A 22,345-nucleotide genomic window follows, 5' to 3' on the forward strand; every position below is an offset into this window, starting at 1 on the left:
TCGCTACTTTGTTTCGGCAACTAAAGTATTCAACTACTAAAATTTGAGCAAAAATGGAAGAATAGATTTAAAATGGACTTCAGGACTCATTTTAGTTATTACTTAGTCAATCTAATTTTATAAAATTTGTTTAGTGTTTTTTTCAGGGTTCACGTTTTGGGTCGCGTTAAAGTTTTGATACACCTACATAATTTTTTTCGTTCTCAATTCACGCTGAGCTGCTTATATCGAAATTACTGCTGTTTTTTCACATAAATTGCTTGGCTTTAATATATTCATACATATATTCCATATATTGTTGAGTCATCTTGCAAACTTATATAACATCTGGCGAATATTATATACATATTCATCTTTTTTAAATAGATTCCGGATTAATAAACAAATTTCATTTCCTATCTTGACTGTTTATATCGTAACACTTCAGTGACTCTCATTAAGTGTCTACTTTTATTACATACCATATTTATAGTTACATATGTACGTACATTCTTAAGCTAAGTCATTTTTGTAATTTTATTGTAATTTTTAAACTGGATTAAAGTTATTTATAAATATTAAATAATCAAGTTTTTCAATTTCCTGTTGGGTTGGCTACCAGAGAAGCAAATATTTTTCCTATAAAACTGTCACCGTTTTTGAAATATTAATATTTTTTGAATTTATTTGTATGTGTTTTCTTTATCAGCAAGTACAAACAAGTATAGCCCTGTTCATTTTCTGTAAAATATTTACAGAGAGTTGCTTTACCTTTTTCAAATGCAATGTAGTTAAAAGATATTAAGGAATCTTTATAAAATTAAGACTGTTTTGGGATTTTTAAAATTTTGATATTTTCTTCCCCAAATTTGACTTTCTGTGGTGAAAAAATACACTATAACTACAAATTACATAGAAAATGGCCCATTTACTACTAATTTGGAATAGAAAAAAATTTTAACCGCTTTTATGTGTAAGGGACTGAGACACGCTAGAATGTAATTAATAGATTTAAATTTAAATTGCTCCTGTTACCGACCAATGACATGCTAAATAGCATACAGATATATGTATTATTACCCGGTCGCGACATTATCTTATGATATTTACCGGAATCCGGACTAACGAGTGAGTGACAATGCCGCTCGAAAACATCCAGATGTATATTGTGGTTCAATGTTGCAACTATGTATAGAGAGTAAGGTTTAAAACTCAACCAAAAAAATAAAAAGATTCCATATCATGAAACTAGTTAGTAGTAGTCTATATATATATTGCGTTTTTATTGTAAAATAAACATTTTTAAAAAAGTGTCCCTTTTTGCATATTTTTCGGACTTAAGTACTTTTTTTTTGCGATTTATAGTGCCTTTCCATGCCTATTTCGCTATTTTATTTTACCTGTTTTTATAAGTCTTTAGGCCCTAAAAAAACATTATTGTAATAAATTTACAACAATTTACTTTAATGATCCCACAATTGCAAGCTACCACTAAGTACACACAAACAGTGAATAGTGATCATTACACAAATGCCTAAAACGACACTTCATCGATAAGCATAATTTTGTGAAAATCAAACTTATTACAGCGATGCCTACTTTCAGGCGTTTTAAAAATTATTGCCTTTGAATAATTAAGCGCATTTATCTTTGTGTTTGTTTGAACGTATACGTAGCTGCAAACGACTTCGGGTTATAAATATTTATATGCAATCTATTCAAAAACATTGAACTGGATGTAGTGTATGGAGGATGGAATTTTGACCGCGGGAAATAAGGCCGTCTTCTTATTTGTTTGGCGGCCTAATTTATTTTTTGATCGCGGCCAAACTTCACTTGCTAAAATGAATTATTTCCGCGAGGGCTAATTTCTTTTTTTTTATCGTTTTTGATTGGCATAATGAAATTATCCGCATCAAATCACAAATAAATTTTATTTTTCATTTAGTCGACAAATGAAACCACAAAATAAAGAAAGGTGTTATCTGCAAAAGGTGTTCAGCCACTCTTATTTAAGAAGCATAGAGAACACTTTCAACTAAGCAGGAGAAATTTTTGTGGAATACAATTTTTAGATACCGCGCCGTCGAAAATGTAATTTCTCTTGTCCTTACCAACATTTATAGGAGGCCATTCGTTTAGAAAATGTGTCAGCCATTTTCTTGTATACGAAGTATGCTCGATGATTTCAAAAAAAAAAAAAATAAATAAAAAAATAAATTGCCAAAATTCAACGGCACTGGCGTCTGCCTACTTCAAACTTGCACTTTATCATACTAAAATTGAAAGGGCTTAAAAATTGCGTACTCCAAATTTTTCTAAGAAATCTAATTAAAAAGCTCGAATTTTTTACGGAACTTTGTTGTTTTTTTTTTGATGTTGCGCAAACATTGAGACTAGGTTTTTTGACGAATGAACTATATTTTTATAAACAAATAAAAAAAATTATACAATAATAAAATAGAAAGTCAAAACTTGTCAATATGTGAGTGTCGTAAGGTTATGATAAGCAATTTATCTTTTAAAGGTTTCCGGCTCTCATAACTTCAAATTCTGGCAGGATTCATTGTATCAACACTAAACCAAGTAAAAATTGATACGAGGTTTTCTCTTTTGCACCTTCCAGTTAGCAGAATAAACGTATGTACAAAGTTAATGAAATAATCTGTGAATAAGACGCCAGGTTGTTTGCATGTATTTATAAAAAAAAAATTTTATTGGATCAAAAATTGTGTGGGTAGGCTCCGTGGTCCATGGTAATCTTCTACTAACACCACTTACTACCCTGCAGAGTCCGCAAAGAACTCCGAAAGCATTCTCCGGAGGATGTGGCAGACAGGGCCGCTTTGGAGTGCCGTCAACTTATTAGTTAAGAAAGTATTGTTATATGGCACTTGAAAAGAGCATAGCATGCATTTAAACGCTTGGTGTTAGAAGTCGTTTAGGCGTCCTCCATATATCTAATTATTAATGAATTTAAAGATGAATAAGAATTAACCTAAAATTAACTCGAGTCGCCGTTGCATTAAAAACAAACATACGAAGACAGCGAATAATTTATAATACAAAAAGGTAAATATGAAAATTAGAAATTGTATTTTATTAAATAAATAATGTTGATTTAAATATTATACAGTGCTTTAAATATTGAGGTTTTTCGTTAACTGCCTTATGTACATTAGACTGCATCACTACCCATACAAAAAAAAAATCGGTACTGTTTTTCCACTGGAATTATAAAATCTATTATATTTTAAGACGTCCACCAAAATATTTCGGAAAAATATTAAGATTTAAGCGAGCTGGACCGATTTGAAAATATCTCCAAAAATTGAGTTTTTATGAATAAAAATAGTTTCTTAATGATGTTTTTTGAAGAAATTCCCCAAAATGACAAAACGGTTTAAGCTACAAAAAAAAATTGGTAAAAAAATTTAAGTAAAAATATTAAAAAAAAAATTTTTTTTTAAATTTTTAACGGAATCGTCATAATGAGATTTTTATTCATAAAAAACTCAATTTTGGGAGGTATTTTCAAATCGGTCCAGCTCCCTTAAAAGTTAATATTTTTCCGAAATATTTTGGCAGACGTCTTAAAATATAATAGATTTTGTAATCCCGGCGGAAAAACAGCAACTTTTTTTGGAGATGCAGTCTAATGTACATACATACATACATATGTATATTTTTCTAGTTTATAAAAACCAGTTTCTTAAATTTGCTTAACTACAAAATTATGCCTGCTATTAGTTAAGTAAGTAATCAGGCCACTAACCAATATACATATTAGATATTAATAACAAAATTTAATTTTTATCTTTTTATAATGTCTCTTATAAATACACCTTGCGCCCATCTGGCGTTATGTAATGCGTAGTGACACCCTGAGCATTTGTCACATAAATATTATGATCATTTTCACTGCCGCGAGGCGAGCGTGTTGTCGTTGTGTAGCGTGTCGTCTGATAACGACTGCTATAACGATTATTGCTAACATAATTCGTATTCGGGTAATCATAGTGATTATTCGAAGCAGAAGAAGAAGCACCGCCATAGTACGGACGCCTCTTATTAGCAGAGGAAGTGTTGCCAGATGAGTAACGCTTGTCATTGTAATTAGCAGCGGAAGAGTGGGAGTAAGTTGATGAGCTCGCAGGCTTGTAGCGATTGTTTGTACCACCCGGATACGTATCAGCGCCGCGATTATAATGTTGCCTATTATCGTTATACACCTGCACGAGTGTACTCTGTGCGTTATGGTGCTGCTGTGACAACGATGTGGACTCACTGTAGTAGATGGGTCCCAATTGCTTGTGGTCGTCATAATTTACGCTACTTTCTTCATTGCTCGCGACATTATTCTCTTCCGGCCGATGACTGTCGGATACCACAAAATGATCGGAATCCATATTTGGCATATAATCGTCATAGTTGGAGGCATACAATATAGGTCTGTTTAATATTTTACCCTTGCGTATGTGCTTCTCATAGTGATCGGGGAATAGTACGCGGTTGCCGCTTTCAGGTTCGTATGCTGCTGCTTCGTACTCCTCACGCGGTTGGCGCTCAGGCGCATTACTGCTAGCCTCATTGGTTTCCTTGAATATGATAGCCTTGCCGCGGCGCGTGTGCTTTTTGCGTTTGTCCTCAAACTGCAGTGGGCTGCCTGCGTTTTCAGGCGCAGGAAAACTTACCATACTAGTGGGTCTTAATCCATTGTGGCTCTCATTTTCCTCAACAAAATGCACCAATTTTTCGCCGCGTGTGTCTACAGTCTCACCATGAGCCCCACTTTCTTCTACATTAGCGTCTGCGTTTGCGGGGAATTTAAATTTTTTCTCCAACCTATCAGCATTAAATTTCTTAATCACTTCTTCTAGATAAACATCTTTGAGGCGTTCGTCATCTATGCCTCCATTGCCTTCTGGAAAAAAATGTAGACTATGTTCACCGCTTTTGAATACTACACGCCCCTGCGAGTCACCATAATCTGCGCTCTCATTCGGCACGCTAGCATTCTCATCCTCAAAGTCCACCACGCCTTGTGTATCTTCATCATCCTCATCGTCGTGAAAGTCTTCCGAATCTGCATCTTCTGGAAATTTAATGCGCGCTGCGTCATCGTGTGCGCTTTCTTCATCATCCGTCGCATTCTCGAAGGCAACCGCACGTTTAGCTCGACTGCTTCTGCGCTGAAACTCTACGCCACCTATATATTCGGAAAGTATATTGCTGAAGAAATTGCCAATGCCTTGGGTAATATCAAAGCTCGCGAGCGTAGGCGGGGACGTGGGACGTGGCGTTGTGGTTGTCACCGGCGAATTGCCGCCAGTTAGCGCAGAAAGTAAACCGAAAAGCGAAGTGCCACCTGAGCTGCCCGCACTTTGAGTTTGCGTTTGTTGGGACTGCTGTACAGCGCTGGTATTTGGTTCCTCCGATTCGCTGAAGAACTTAAAGAAGCCGCCACGGTGATTGTTCAGGTAATAGAGTATTTCGTACTGGTGAGCGATCGGGAGGAGAAAGTTAAAGTGACTGAGTGTGCTAAGCGATTCCATTAGCTACCTACGCTCGTACTTACCTCATTCTTCGGACACTTGGCATAAGTTTGCGTACAGCTGCGCTCGCCACCGCTGACCCCTAGCAGCGCTGCACGTCCGTAAATGAGCGCTGGCGACTGCGCTGGAAAGCCTGAAAGGAAGCTGCAAGTAGATAGGAACTTACATTAAATATGCAAGTTTATTGCTTGCTGGTAATTGAGCGTGTGGGAGTCAAGAAATTCACATTTTAAACGAAACAGAAGCCTTCGCTGAAAGCCCAATTTTCCTTCGCCAGCATTCTATATTCAAAAGCAATCACTGCAAGGTATTACTGTTAATACGCAGCAACATTAAAATTGAATTACTCTTACCCTCATTTTAAGTTTTCTTACAACTACTCCATCTCTTAAAGCTGCCAACACACATAGTACATACTCACTTCGTTATTGCCGGCGACGTAATGAAGTCAGGCAATTGTCCACGTTGTGTTTGACTAGCAATCATATTGCACAGCACCTTGGGTACACATTCCAAGTCATCATTGCGTGCAATATTCTCTAAAGCTTTTATGAGTTGCATGTTCGGTGGACGTCCTCCCCCAGCTGCACCCAGTGGACGCGTACCAGTTAAGGCATGCAGGAGCCCACCACCACCGCCATTGCCGCCTAAAAGTAGGCTGGTGAACTGTGGTGCGTACTGTTGTGTACCGCTGAAGAGTGAGGCCAAAGTAGCTAACCCACCACCACCACCAGATGAGGGCTGCTGCGGCTGGTACTGCGGTGGCGGCGGTGGACGGTAATTAGGCGGTGACGGGTAGTACTGTGATGGAGGGAAATTCTGCGTAGGTTGGTAACTCTGTTGAGGTTGGTATTGCTGCTGCTGCGCTGGGTAAAACTGTGATGTTGGATAGTACTGCCCAGGTGGTTGCCTTTCTCCACTTCCCACCAACGACTGTTGTGCTGGTGGTGGTGGTATTTCTCCCAATTGATACTGATAATAATTACTGTTGGGCGGTGGTGGACGTCTTATCGGTTCATTGCCTTGTGGAAAGTAAGGTGGTGCTGGTCGTACTGGCGCCGCTGGTAGTGCGGGTGGACGTGGCGTAACATACAAAATATCATTGCTATAGTGCGGCGGTGGACGTTTGTAATAGCCAGCATCACCTGCCTTGCCCCCGCCAACGCCTTGCAAATAATTACCAAACTTGTTTGCATAATTAGAAGACGTCAGCTCTGGTCTGCCGAATATTATCGCTCCCTTCGTCGTCGTAGTCGCCGTTGTTGTTGCTGCTGTCTGTACTGGCGCTGGTGCCGGTGCATATGCTGATTGTTGCTGGTAATTTGCTGGGTTGTCTTCTTGTCGTTGCGGTGATTGGAAATTCGATGTTTGCTGTTTATAATAGCTGGGCGGTGGGTAATCATGTGAATCGTAAGAAATCTTAGTACTCGCAGTTGTCGATACACCCAGTTTTCCCTTGAAGGGACGTTCAGTTTGTGTATCACCATCACGTCGATTGTAATCGTTGGTTGGTGGTGGGGGCGCTGCGCTCGCTACCGGCTCATATCTATTACTATATACGGGTTGGCTGTAAGACGTACTGGATTGCTCATCAAACACGTAACCCGGTCGCTTGTGTTCTCCTCCTTCCAACACATACTGTGGCCTCTGCTGATTGTAAATGGCTGGTGGGCGTTGTGCTGCACCCACAACCAACATGGATTGCACTGTATACTCCTGTGGTCTGCCAGCTTGTGTATACTGTGCTTGGTATATCGGCTCGGGTGCTGGGGGGCGATAGTCCAGCTGCCGCTGGCTAGTGTTGATCTTATTAGTGTAAGGGTCACGATAGATGAGTATGGGTGTAGTGTGTAATTGCGCAGGTACAAGCGACTGCTGCGTGACCGACTGTGGCTGCGTTGCACTGCTGTACAAGTACCTTTGTATATTTGAGTTTGTGTTAGGTAAGGCTGAAGCAGCTGCTGCTTGCTCCTTTTCATGTGGAAAGCTGAACTGCTTTTCCTCTTTATTGTAGGAGACTAAACCATATGGTCCACCATTACTGATGCGCTGTGGACGATAGTTCGGCTCAAGATAACTGGGTGGATATTTTTTCGGCATTGATTGGGCATCTGAGGATGTAAAGGAAATAATTTGCGATGGTCGAAAGTTGCCACTGTCACCGTTAGACTGGCGCCGCTCTACATTGCCGCTTGTAGTGGACATTACTTCTGTTACCTCGGAGAGGAGTTGTGAGGGACGAAAATCCTCATTGTATGCCGCCGAGTAACTGTAAAAGAAAAAGAAATTATAAGTTAGGTAGCATTAAAAATAATATGCTGCCTCCGACGAGTATAAAGAAGTGCATAGAGATGGTTTCAAAACGTAACGATTCTGCTTTGCGAGAGCTTCAACGCTCCGCGGTTTCCTATTTTTCGCCGTACAACTTTAAAACATACTACACCCAAGTTAGGCAAGTGCTTCAAAATTCTGTCATTCCAGCAACAGGTTATTCCTTCTAGTATTTCTAAAATTCTTTTAACCTTCAGAGTGTTTATAATAATATTTAAGCTAATTCTTTTACCCACATAATATAATGAAACACCGAGGAAGGATACTGGGCCTATAAATACTTCAGGCCGTCTTTTCCCTGCGCAGAGTATCAGCGGCTTCATTGCCGATGTCTACTTCACCGCTGTCAGCGTACTGATTCGGACATAGTTATATGGCGTAGACCTCAGCTTTGAAGGAACAATTGTTCATCCGTCTTCAAGGTAATAGAAACCTTCTAAGCTGCAGTCTGTAGAGCTGGGGGCGACCCCTTTGTTCCGGACGCAGCGGTTGGTCAGGGAGAGCTCCGTTTAGTCGAAGGCCTTCTATATCTATATCTATCTATAAGGCAATCCTCCGAGATGAGGAATGAATTGAAAGTATAGAGCACAATATTTGACGCTAGAAGACGCTCGGTTCACCCTTACTTCCTTGACTGCCTGGCGGACTTTAACGCAGCAGATACCCAAGTGGCCGGATGTAGCATGAGTTCTCTCTGAGTATTAAGCCGGCTATCTCTCGAGCGAATACGCTAACCATAGGCAGATGTAGAATCGCAGCTTTAGTAGGTGAGAATCAATGAGCTTCGCGTATGCAACCTTTGGAGCTCTTGTTGCCTTATTGAGGATAGGCCACCAGACCAAGGCTCCGTAAAGTAAAATCGGATGCATTATGGCCATGTAGATCCACAGTGAACTCCCTAGTTAAGAAACCCTATGATACACCAAATGCTTTTCACAAGTGAGGAACGTTGTTGTGGTTTTCTGATATGTTGTTATTTAAGAGAATCTTAATGTCTAGAAGTACTTGCCAGTACGTTTGAATTTCAGACTTGAAGCAACGAGTTTAGTTGGTGTAAGGGCGTTACTTTGTACCGTCTGGTGAAAAGGACTAAACCAGTAGCTGGGTTTATAGTTTTTGGTGAAGAAAGAGCGGTCTTCATAAGGGCAGCATTATACTTCTCAAAATTTCTTAACTTTTCTTAGAAAAAAGCAAAGAGATTACTATATTGATTAATATTATGTGTGTTTCCATTTATTAGTACATAATTTTTAACTTAACTTAAATTTTTTTACTAAAAATCGCTCTCAAAGGGCCACAAGGTTAGCGAAAAAACGAAACAGATTTTAAGACAAATAGTTTTTACAAATTTTCAAAGACCAAAGTAAATCTACTCCTTTCGGAGTACACTCCGAACACTGCTTAAATACGTTATTTTCTGTTTACTATTTTCCTTTGCTAGAAACGTAAGTTTGGTTATCTGATTTTCTTTTCAACTATTAGTATTTAGCATTTCGCTTCACTTGATTTCTGCTCAATGACCCAACATGGCTTTGAACCTTAATACAACTTGAATATCAACAATAATTTCCACAAGAAAACTTTTCTCGTTACTCATTATGGGCACATCTCCTACTACGTACATATTTCACTCAGCAAGACTGGCACTTACCTCGCATAATCAGCGATAGCTCCCACGTTGCTGCTACCCAAAGCATTTTCCGTGTTGCTGCTAGACGTACCACCTCCACCATCACCACCGCCACTGCTGCCCGCATTACGTATGCCCGCCACGTATACGGCAAATGTTATAATTAGAGTTGCAATTTGTTGCATACATTTCGGTGGTGGGAAGAACATATTCAGCAAAACCTTCTTGCTACTTACTTACGATATGCTATGCAGACTAGCAAATTTGCTATAAAGGAAAAAAACAAAAGAAAAAAATTAAATTTAATAAAAAAAAAAGATGGAAAAAATTAGACGCGTACTCATGCAACACTTGTCACCACTTGACTTTGAATTATTCCAGGCAATCAGACAGCAGCAACTTCTTGCCACTCTACCCGCGCTAATCTCGACTCACTCGCCTTGAAGTGCGCTGCTTTCTTCTAAATATTCGCCTCAAGCGTATCGTAGCACGCGCCAAAGCTATTCGCACTTGTCGTCTGACGCTGCTTATGTTGCCTAACACTTTTTATAAGTATGTATTTTATTTTGTTGATGTTGTTGCAAATGTGTTGCAGCAAATGTCAATGTTGCCAACGTCAGCAATTCATAAACATAAGCCAACAGCAATTGCAATTGCACTGAGACAAGAGTTGATAGTCTTTAACTAATGTGCTTATAAGTTGCCAATGGAGGTCGCGGGCGGCGGAATGGGTAGAGTGCGGGTTGTGTGTCTGCAGCGCGCGTTGCTACTTGTCACCTCACCTCGTTTTTTTTTTGTTTTTTTTTTTGTATGTATGTCTATGTATGCACACACTAGCATTCATGCGGCGCCACTTGAGTGTATCATATCTTACGAATGTAGAAAAATTGCAATTTTTCTTGTTATCCGCGGCTAGTCCTTGGGAATCTTACTTTCAAATACGAAGCGTCGTATTTGCATTAGCGTTTAAGTTGCAACGATTTGTGCACCACCTACCTCTCCACAAAACTTGCTTCTTTCACTTCTGCTACGATTTCTTGACAATTCTCACGTGCTCATCTGGGACAATAAATACTTTAGTTGATTCTCCCTCAAGCTTGGTATATTTGCGCTAAGTTTTATTTGTCTGCTCGAGGCGTATTTGCATTGCTTTTTGTTGGATACTCTTCCAAGCGCTGCTCTACTCTCTCGTACCTTCTGCTGTCCTTAGCGCAAATTTAATTTTTCCTGATTATGCAAAGTCACAGCATTCCTTGGCTGCCTTGGCGTCCTGAGTGGATTATGTTGATTTGTATAGCTTCTGGTGGCAAGGAGTTCGGTGTGTTGCCTGCAAAGTTGACAGGATAATAAATGAAAAAGTCAGTTTAGTAGTTGAAATGTTGAATAATGAAAATGTTGGAGCCTAAAAGGGGCGGGAGTGCAAGAAACGTCTAGTAGCATAGAAATTATTGCATGCAAATTATTCAAATTATGTTGATTGAGTTGCGTTATGAGTGTTGTGACTGTGCGAACGTGAGGTGTTTTAATGAATATCGAGTGGTTTAAAAAGTTAGTATGAGAGTTTTTATAATAAAACCAGCTGGAATGTATATATGTATATGTATATAATGTTACTAGAATTTCAGTATTTATTAATTTCTTGACTACTATCTCTCTTCCTGTCCTTTCCCCCAAATTCTTATAACTTATATTCTGCAAGCAAATAAATCGATGGATTATAAAAACTTTCGGTTAGAAATAGTTATAACTATCATCAGATTTTTTCGATATAATATCTAATCAACTCCATCCATTCACTTACTCCACTATTCACATACAACCTTTCAAAAAAGGGTAAATCAAATGTTGATCCATTTTAGGAAGTCTTGACCTACACATGATGCAAATAATTATGACTCATTGAAATCGATATAGTTCATTCTATAACAAAATACAATAAGTCCAAGCTTTAAACTTTGTAAAAAATAATAAAAAAATCTACAAAATTTCACTAAAGTTTCAAGCTCTTTTATTAGAATTTCTAGAAAATGTTTACTAAATCTACTAAAGGGCAAGTTTGAAGCTGTAAAAAATCCAGTTGACTCTGCTAATTACTTTTGCCGAGGGTCGAACATACGTTGTATGGAAGAAAATACGTGGCACCATCAGCAAAAAAAAAATATTTTTAAAAACCGACGGGATTTTTTTTATCAACTGGGAACTTGCATTTTATTATGGTAAAAGTTTTTGTTCTTTAAAATTGCATACACAAAAATTTGTTGTGTTTTTATTTCTTTATTCTTAACTTATTGTTATTAAGAAAATACGCTAACAATTTTTATTTTAATTCCAAGAAGTTAAATGAAGGCGCATATTTGCAATGTGTAAGTAGTTGCAGTATTAAGTAGCTCTACGCTTGACATGGCGTATGAGCAATATTATACGCTAACAAAAATTTTTGTCACTGTTCGTTTGGCGATTCTACAGAACCGATTTCAGAACCAAGAACACCATAGGAAAGGTTTTTTTTGTAGATGAGAAGAGTTTTCAAAACTGGCTGAAAATTACGACCAAAATCGTCGTTTAAAAATTTCCGCGTTTGTGTACAGTTGTTGTTGCAACCTGTTGACCTGTTAATTTGAGTTGTTTTCGCATTTTGTTGTACATAACAAAGATAAATGTGATGATGAAGAAATAAATGATAATGATTAAGACAAAAAAAGTGAAGGCAAAATTGAAGATAAAGATGAGAGTGAAAACAATGAGAAATACATAAGAATTAGGTTAACTGAAATGGTGGGAAGGTTTATAAAAATTTGTCGATAAGAATCGTAAAAAATAAGTCATAAAAAATATAGTTATAGAAGGTTATTAAGTTACCAAAATGTATTGAATCATCGAAATTTATTAAGTTATCCATTATTATTGAATTATCGCAACGTATCGAATTGTTCTAATTGATTTATTGAGTTATCAAAATTTATAGACAGAGACAATTAGTTGTCGAAATTTACGGATAGTTATCGAGCTATTAAAATGTATGGAATTATCGAAATTTGTCAAGTCAATGAACTTTATCAATTTATCGATATTTATTGAATTAACATTATTTATTGAGTTAACGAAATTTATCGAGTTATCGTAATGCATCAACTTATATCGTTTTTTATTCATTTACTGCGATTTGTCCATTTATCGAATCGAAGTTTTTTAACCTTCGCACTATGTCTTCTTTTCATATGGACTCATATATGCTAATGTTGTATAAATTAGTATAAACAACGCTATTATTCGGCTCGCAAGCGTATCTAAACGTACTTGAGTTGAGTAACAGTTCTGCGAATATTTCAAATCGCTTACGTAAATATTTAACGAAGAAAAAAGAAAAGGCAAGAAATCAAGCATAGTTGAGTTTAAGAAATCGCATTTCGTCGATTCTTAACTCTCTGAAAAAGAGTGATTATTTTTTTATAAATAACACTATTTATAAACCGCCCAAAAGTCTTAAGGAAATAAGCAATGCTCAAGGGTTAGCATTCATGCGTTGTAGGTGCTCCCAATTTTGTACAGTGGATTCCTCGTACATCGGATTTTATGGGCGGCATACACCGTGCGTCTGACTCGTCACCACTTTTTCTAGACTTTCAGCAGGAAAAAAAAGAAAAAAGTCTGATGAGGAGATGTGGTGATCTTCGAAATAGCTGCTATAACTTCTACCGCTTAAGCTTTGATGTTTTTTCCATTTTTCCTAACATACAAATCGTGGTACAAAGCTCAATAACACTATTGAAATAAATATTAGTACGCCACAATAAAAATTGAAAAAATGAAATTTATTGAATTTTTAAAATTTTTTTTTTGGACGGATAGCAAAAGAAAATAGGGTTACTCTTTTTGCGCCACCTTGTATGTTCGAGAATTTTTTTGTATGGAGCAAATGAGCAACACTTTCAACTAAATCAACAAAAAAAAAATTGCCAATAGTCAGCCGTAAGCCCTAACCACTTCAAACTTGCACCTTTTACACTAGGAAATCTATTTTAAAAGCACTAAACTTTGATGAAACTTTTTCTAAATTTTGTACAAAGTTTAGAATTTGAATTTAGATGGTTTAAGTTAGATAATGAGCTATACTTTCCCAAAGAAATATTTAGCATTAAATGACCAAACTAAAAATAGCCAAAACTTGTTAAAATGCCGCGTGACTATTTTGGTTTTCGGCAATGTATTTTAGACGTCTTTGTAACTCTGTGATTGGCTTGCGGCGTTTCATCGACTGAGCATCGACTACTGTTTAAAATTACATGGTATCACAAAAGAAGACCTCTATTATTTATATCCATGTGCGTCCCTAGCTGCGAACGATCAACCCAGCTTAAACTAACCTGGCTGCGTACGAAAAAAAAAATTGTCTTTAGTGTCTACTTCCATAGATTGGGGGGATATTATGGCTACTTAGCGGAAAGAAATTCAGCATTGTACTCCTAGCACAATAGTAAAAATTTTAAAACAAAAGCGGCAACAATCTATGGAAATCAAAACACATTTGCGTGGATGAGTTTAGATGCCTACCCTGCTATGGGTATTCAATTACATGAATGAACTATTATGCATACTCCTAAGATGGAAATCGTAAACAAAGCAATTTGAGCTGCAGAACGAATGGAATTAAAAGCTGCAACAGCATGTGGCAAAGTAACAAAACTGGCAACAAATGTGAAATTACAAGCACAATTTGAGCTAGTGAGTGCTGTAAGTAACACAAGTAACTTGTTATTGAACTTGTTGACGTCTTTTGCTGTAACTGTTGTTCCCGCCTTTTCATGCTTTCCGGTATTGGTTGCAAACTTGCAACGCTTGGACGTATTTCGCTGCAGTAATAAAAGTGCTTGCTACCAACCAGTAAGAGAAGCAATCGTGTCAGCATTTGTTGTTATTGCTTGGCCAGCTGCAATGCCAGCGTCTTGTTCTTCAATGTCGCTGCAACAATTACTGCTTGCTGAACATTGCATTGCAATGTTTTTAGAGTGCAAAGGAGTGTCACAGCCATGAAATTCTACTCAAATATGCACACTTGCAGCACGCACACAACTTTAGACAATAATCGTTAAAAAGTATGCAACAGAGGATGCTAGCGAGTTTCCAAACCCACTGAGGGGCACTGCGTCCACCATTTTGGGTTACAGCCGGAAATTGACTAGTAACGAATGCATTTCCTTTGTTAATGTAAACTATGTACGTGCAACGAATAGGAAAACTGTTTGTGGCAAGTGTCACAGCTGACTGACAACTCAAGCGCGTATATGCCATGTCGCGAGCGCTTGTCAATTTACCGTGAAGAAGTACCAATGCAAAAGGGCATTTAAAATTTTATTACAACCACTAGAAGACGTGATTCCAGTTTACAGTTTACAGCGTGCGGCGGGTGTGTGTTGTGGTGTTGCCACCTGTAGCGAAATTTGAGATGCACGAATGCGACTACACATTACTACCGTTAATGTATTTACGTGTAGCTCTTACTACGCTTATTTTGCCGTTGCTCTACATCTCGTCTCGAATTGTTGAGTCGAATTGCAAAACACCGCTAATATCACTCACTCAAGTCGCGCGCGCTTGTATATTTTTATTGTGATCGTGTACATGCAATATGGGTACGGATGTGAGTGCATGCGTAATTGCTTTATGCGAGGCCTTGCCGACGGCGCACAGTCGTCGGAGCAGATATGTTTTACGCGAAAAATTAGAAGGGCTGTTACGAATATAATAAAAAGGCAGTATCGTCGTATTTTTGTTATACTAAATCCGAATATGCCATGAAATTTTTAGTTTGACAGTTGACAGCTGTCAAATCAGCGTCTAGTTTCTATAGAAATAAGAAAATCTTTTTGAAAATACTTATTTTTAAGCTTTTAGGCACGTTAGTTACGAATTTTATGTCAAATTAAAAGTTTGACAACCGACAGCTGTCAAATTGACAGTGAATTCTTCTTAAAATAAGACAATCTTTTTTAAGATGCTACTGATTAGGTTTTTAGACATGCTAGTCATGAATTTGAAATCAACTGTAATTTTTCACAATATATTTGCTTGGCAAAATTTTATTTATTATATACGAGGGATCATATCTAAAATGAGTTTATGATCAAATTATGAAACTATAACTGTAATTATATTTATAAATTAGGAATATTTGGGGCCGTCTGCTATATGTTCAGCCCAAATAATTTGATTTAGGTCCCAATAGTTTTTTAAAATTTGTTTATTTTATACGAAATTCGTCATTACCAAAACTTCAGGTTTCTCATTTTTAAATAAAGTTATTCAGGTTTGAATTTTTGGAAATTTCGGACGCCATATTGGATTTCGCATTTGGAATTAAAAAAAAACTGGCTTGAAATTTGTAATGAGCAAACTTAAGAACCTCTAAATACCAAATTTCATCAAAATTCATTAATTTATTAAATTCTTGGACGCCATATTGGATTCGTTATTGGATCTTTGAAATTTGACTTCAACTTTGTTAAGAAATTACAGTAATCTTTTATATTTTAATACTCCTTATGTTATTTGGAACAACTGCTAAAGTTGGTCCACTGAAATGACACTACTTTTTAGTAAAGGAGTGAAGATCCTACTCGGCCCTACTAATTAGTTATTCCTTTTTGGAAAAAATATTTCTTGAAAAATAATCCGTGTTATTAAGGAATTTATAACTGGGCAACAAATGTGTATTATATAATATTTCACATGAAATCCTAATTTTTCATGTTTAAGAAGTAACACCAAATCAGCAATTACTATTACATTTTGAAGTTTTCATACAAAAATTGGAAAGAAAGCTATCAACTAATAACTATTAGAACATCCCACGAACGAATTCGTTGAATTAAATGGATTCAACGGCTTCTTCAGCAGATATTATTAAAAACACAAATCAGTTTTGAGTTCGCTGGACATTTCTGAATAAGAATGGCTCTATTCCGATTAATTTATCACAGTTTTAAAATATGCCTTTTTCGCGTGAAACATAGCCTATCCGACCACTGTGCGGCGTTGTGAGGGTCACAGCTATATACCTACCACTTGAGCTGTGCCACTCAAGTTCAAGTTTAATGCCCAGGTTTTGACTTGCGTACGCAATGGGTTCAGATGTTCGCATCGTTTTTAAAGTAATTTTTCGGCACTTGGGCATGACTAATGTTATACGTGTGCGTTATAACAGTTGGTGAATGGAAAATTTCGAAAAATTACCGGTATTAATAATTTGATTATATACTGGATAGTATGCATTGCATAAATGGAACAATCGTTGCACAATGGGCCAGAAGACTGAAAAAGTGACCAAAAACCAATGTAATTTAAAAGCTTAAAACAATAGGCTTATTTAATCTAGATACTTTGAAGTATGCAAAAACAAAATATTATGAAAACCATAAAATCTGAAAAAGCGTTTGTACGCTTTAATTACGAAAAGATTAGATCAATTTATTAATAAATTCTAAAACTACAGATATAGCTCTTGAATTTGCTTAAATTATCAAAAAGACTTAGAAAAATCACTGTAGCAAAATATGTTGATAATTTTACTTTTGGTTTTAAAACACATTGTCGCCACTGCTAGCCACCGCTGTTAAAAAAAAATATAGCGAACTATTCAATAGCCAAAAATATTTATCTACATTAATAAAAATCGGCGGAGATTTTGCGCTTTTTGTAAATAATTTTTAAATTTTCAAGAAAACGTTTGTTCGTCTATGAACATGTACGATACACGGCGTATGAGTAACCTTCCTGTCCGGTCATATCTACATATACATTTGTAGTATTTATAAAGGAAAACCTCGAAAACTTCTGAATGGATTTGGACGAGATTTTCTCTAATATATTCTGTATCGACAGGAGAGTGACCTTTGGCATGTTAAATATAATCTGTATCAATAGGAGTATTATCTTTAGTACTTAGAAAATCTATAGCGTTGCCCCCTATCTAAAAAATTATAAGATCCGTTCGTTGAATTACCAAATGTGAGATGACAAATGAAAGGGCTTCGCCTCTAGATGTTCAGTAACGTATTAGTTTTTGAGTACGGTTGCCGAATTTTTTAAAAATTATAAAATATTCCCCGTTCGTTGGACTTAAAATGAGGTACCAAGCGAAAGAATGTGGATTCCGGATGTACAATAAGCTTTTACTTTTGTTGAGTGGCATTTTTGGTTAATGACACCAAATTTGTACAGTTCATTCAATTATAAAAAATGAGGTGTCCAATCAACGAGCTTGGCCTCCAGATGTGCAATAAGGTTTTATTTTTTCGAAGAGGGTTGCCACCTGTACGAAAAATTATAAGATTTGGGATGTTCGTTGGACTAAACAGTGATTTGTCAAATGACTTGATGGGTAATATGACTTTAATTAATTTATATTTAAATAAAAATAAAAAAATAAAAGAAAATTTTAAAGTAATTTGTGATGACTAAAATTACCCTTTTTTGTTTTTTTTTAAGTTGGTTTTTTCTTCCGTTAATTAAATTATTAAAAAATAAATAAAAAAGTACTAATAAAAAAATAGTACAAATAAAAAAAAAAATAAAAAAAAGTGTGGTCTTTTATTTCCGTAACCTCCTCGTGGTTAGGCCCTGGATACTGCGAGTATTTGTAATCTAATAACAGGTTAAATTTTGAAAGAATTTTTAATTCCATTTACCAATTTTAGTCACATGAATGTATATTTTAAAATTTTTCAAAATTGCAAAATCGTATTTTTATTTCTTTAAATAATACAAACTAAATAATTAGAACAATAGCCTTAGTTGATAGATATTTAACCCTGCTCAAAAACATGTTAGGGTTAAAGCTTGTTCAAACACTTTCCGTTCGATACCCATATTAATTAATTAATTAATTAATCCCAACGGCTTTTTACCCTCCATTCCCGCCCAACCGACACGAGGGGCGCAGTCCGCATGACGTGCGGAACCTTTTTTTTTTTGTTTTTTTAGTTTTTTCGTGCCGAGTAGTGGAAACAGGAGTTTGTTAAGTGTCGAGATCTAAAACTATTCAGCTACAGAATCAAATTCATCAGCTGATTGGATATGCTAAAGATAGTATTTCAATTATTGAGAGTGGAAATAATAGTTTTCTTTATAGTAAAAATCGAGTCCGATACGTCAAACGTGCTGGAATGACAGTTAAAATCTTGACATAAACCACGGAATGATTCGTTTAGTTCAAAATTAGTTTTGCATGGCTTTAAAAATAGAGGTCGAAAGTGTCTTGACATTCGAGAAGGAACATTAAAATTATTGTGATATTAAATAAGCATACATTTTTTAAAACTCTAGTGCGGTGGCCACCTTAATAAAATATTACACGTAGCCTATAAATGTAAAACGGAAAAAGTGCGAGAAATCTTCGTTTCGAAAACATTTTAGAAATTTTTGTTTCGAAAAAATTTTAAACAGCCGTTTGTGCAGAAATTCGTAGGGACTGGGTCGGTGCAAAACGTGAGAACAGCCGTGTGTTTTCACTACAGGTCGTTCGATGCCGGTAACGCTGTTGCCGTGACATTGTTGTGAAATGATAACCATTTTTTATCGCCTGAATAAAATAACATGGACCTGAACAATATGTGGTTGTCACACCGCGCATGAAGCAATGGCCGTATTTCGGACGAATTTCCATGAAACAACGAGCTCAAATGACCGCCGAGATATTGCAATTTGACAGCATTCGACTTCTTTCTCTGGGGTTCGTGAAAAGTATGGTCTATGCCAATAAGTTTGGAACGTTTTCAGAGCTGAAGAACAAAATCATACCCGTTATTAATGATATACACCGCGAGCTATGCCAAAACGTCACCGGAAATTTTGATATGCACATACTGTATTGCCAGAGGAGTCGTGGCGGGCATTTAACGGATATTGTGTTTAATACAGATGTATGTTAATGCCATGACTAAAAAAATGATGAAATAAAGAAAATCATTTCCACAAATTTTTTGTGTTTTATTTGCATAAGGAAATCTGCGGTCTTATTAAATCCCCTTTTACATATGTACACATCTCACATATTGGTCAAAAGTGTATTAACTCAAAATATAAATTTTTCATATTATTTGTTTATATATTTATTCATTATTAGTACTAAGGAAAAAGCTTTTGCGTTTTCTGACAAACGCAAATTTTTACTTAATACTCGTGTGATTTTGATGGGCACAGTTTCTATTTTATTGTGCAAAATAAAGCTTTTTTTCTTACTAAGCGTACAAGCCTGTGTGTTGCATATTTTTCTTTTGCTTATCAGTTACTCCCAACAACGATATTACAACACAATTTTGTTACAAAACAGGTTATTACTTCATTGAAACCCACGTGCAAACACCAAATCACATTCGTTACTCTTACTTACTAAATAAGTCACATAAATCCGATTTCAATGGTATTTTTGTGCTGTTATACTTCTTTCTGGTCACAATATTTCCCCTTTTTGTTGAGCGCGGAGGCTTTTGCTTTTTCAATATCACTAAACGATAAACCACTGCGTACCACTGGAACCGATTAGTCAATCGCAATTTTCCGCATATGTAAGAGCAATTTCTTGAAAAGTTTTCACTTTCATAATTTTATTTATTAAGTACACCGGCGGGTTTTTCCCTCATTTTCACATACCACGTACCACATATGATTTTAAGTTTGCATTATATGTATTCTACCAAAAAAGCCCGCATGCCGGAAGCGAGCCGTAGCCGTACAAGCGTTGTTCACGTAACACTTAACAGACAATGCGATTATTGTTTGTAGTTTTATTTTTTTTTGATGTTGTGGTTTTTTCTTTGTAATATTTCACTTTTGCTTTCGTTTCATCGGCCGTGTTTACTTTTCGCGTTCGATTTTACGCTGGTTGGTTAACTATATAGTAAGCGCAATTAAATTTTTATTTTTGCTGTTCACGTCTTCACTTTCCTGTATGCCGCGTTTTGTATCTTCATGCGATCATAGTTGCGCATGCGCTTTTGTTAGCGTTGTTCGTCTGCACCGTCTCACGTTTGGTTTACATTTGTTGGCCAACTTGGTTTGTTGGCTCGAGGTTGTTGCCATTTTGCCTGCGCTCGCAATCAATGCAACATTTTGCTCAACGAAATTGAGTGCTTTTTGTCGCTCTGTTGATTTTGTTGCCTATTTTATTATGAAAAAGTATGAAGCGCTTAGTATCATTTCCCTATTATGTACATAGTGATCTTGCTCATTGAAATCGAAAGTGAGTTGATATTTTGTATGTCATTGCATTTTTTGAAAGACTTGAAGTTTTGAGTGTTTTTATTTTGAGTTGATCGACAAGAGTGCAAGAGTTAAGCGGAAGTTTAGTATACTATACGTATGTGGTGATAAAGATGTTGGTAAAGCGTAAGTTCGATTGTAGCGTTTATTCAAAAGGTTGGGATAAATTGTGAGCGACAGGAATCATGTCTTGATAAATTCTGCATGAATATGGCTTTAGTTATTAAACATTTTATACATCCGAAAGCACAGGATCATTTTAACATTGTTCGCGTAAAGGTTGTTTGTGGCATATGTATATAAACATTAGGATGCCTCACCAAAAAGTGTTACTGTTTTGCATTGGAATTATAAAATCTATTATATCCTAAGACAGCCGCCAAAAAATTTCGATAAAACATTAAGATTTACATGAGCTGGACAGATTTTAAAATATCTTCAAAGACCTCGTTATTTTGATTCCGTTTATAAAGTTTTTAAACATTTTTATGCAGACCCTGTAAGCTTAAAATGTTGTATCATCTGAGGCGATATTTTGGGGATTTTTTTTTTAATCTAATTTTTTTAACAAAATCTCGATTTTTGGAGGTATTTTCAAATCGGTTCAGCTAACGTAAATTTTAATATTTTTACTAAATATTCGGATGGAAAAACAGTACCAATTAATTTTTATTTTTTGTATGGAGTGTGTGCACCCTAATATACGTACATACATATGTATATAAAAAAATATTAAGAGAGACATAGACTAAGCTATGTCTCTGCGTCCGTCCATCTATGCATTTATAAAAATTAGAATATTTCCACAAAACTTGGTAAACGTATTTCTCTTGGGCTAAAGGCGGATGACTGCCCATTAGCCGACTGGTGTGCGGATGATCCTTCCGGCTCTGGGGGTACCTTTCGTCCCCATACTCTACCTGAAGTGCGACTACGCTATTCATGTTCGAAGCACACAGAAATAGGTTATACTACTACGGTCATGTTTCTAACAATAGTACTGGATCGTCTTAGTCAGGAGGATAGCGAAAAATTCTCAGGTATGTACTCCCGTTGAACCTATTGGGCATACCCAGGTAGACTCAGTGTTGTTGGCTTCAGAGGCCATGGGAACTTGAGACTCCGCTTACCTAACAAGAGCCCGGTCATCGAGGTCATTGCAAATTATTTATATTTCCGGACTTTTAGCGACCTTAACCACAAGCGGCCTTGGTTTTGAAGTCTCTTTTAATTCCCCTCAGGGCTAACCGAAGTCAGCACATTGATTCAGGAAATAAATCTGAATTCTACCTTAGGGATTGTTAGCTTCACCGCCAGGAATGGAGAGCCCTCAAGGCTACCTTAGAAAGTGGCATATCTAGGAAAGATGCTATTAAAATTACCAAACACGGTTACATTTTTAATATGAAGTTGTAACGAGGCGCTCTGTGGAGCAATCCCCTTATAACGCTGAAAAAGCCAAGAGTTTACGAACTGGGTGGCTTCTTTTAGTCCGTTCGCATCCCAAACCGTAGCATGGCCACGGCAACTCGCCGAACACATTAAGACCAATAATGGTCTGGCCGGTGAAAGTGATTTTTGGCTCCCATCGCAG

The 22,345-nt window shown here is 36.6% G+C and overlaps 1 protein-coding gene across 1 annotated transcript; it reads right to left on the bottom strand.

The window, feature by feature from the left end:
- Positions 1-3,617: 3,617 nt before the first annotated feature.
- LOC118738854 lies at positions 3,618-20,503 on the bottom strand. Its single transcript, XM_036469864.1, has 6 exons — positions 19,883-20,503; positions 9,836-10,822; positions 9,517-9,762; positions 5,956-7,803; positions 5,558-5,678; positions 3,618-5,477 (listed from the first exon to the last, which is right to left on the bottom strand). The coding sequence occupies exons 3-6, from the start codon at positions 9,702-9,704 to the stop codon at positions 3,813-3,815; spliced, it is 3,822 nt and encodes a 1,273-aa protein (XP_036325757.1). The 5' UTR covers positions 9,705-9,762; positions 9,836-10,822; positions 19,883-20,503; the 3' UTR covers positions 3,618-3,812.
- Positions 20,504-22,345: the final 1,842 nt, after the last annotated feature.

This window comes from Rhagoletis pomonella, unplaced genomic scaffold (assembly GCF_013731165.1).
Source record: "Rhagoletis pomonella isolate Grant_MI unplaced genomic scaffold, Rhpom_1.0 Rhpom_scaffold_00005, whole genome shotgun sequence".
Taxonomy (NCBI): Eukaryota; Metazoa; Arthropoda; class Insecta; order Diptera; family Tephritidae; genus Rhagoletis; species Rhagoletis pomonella.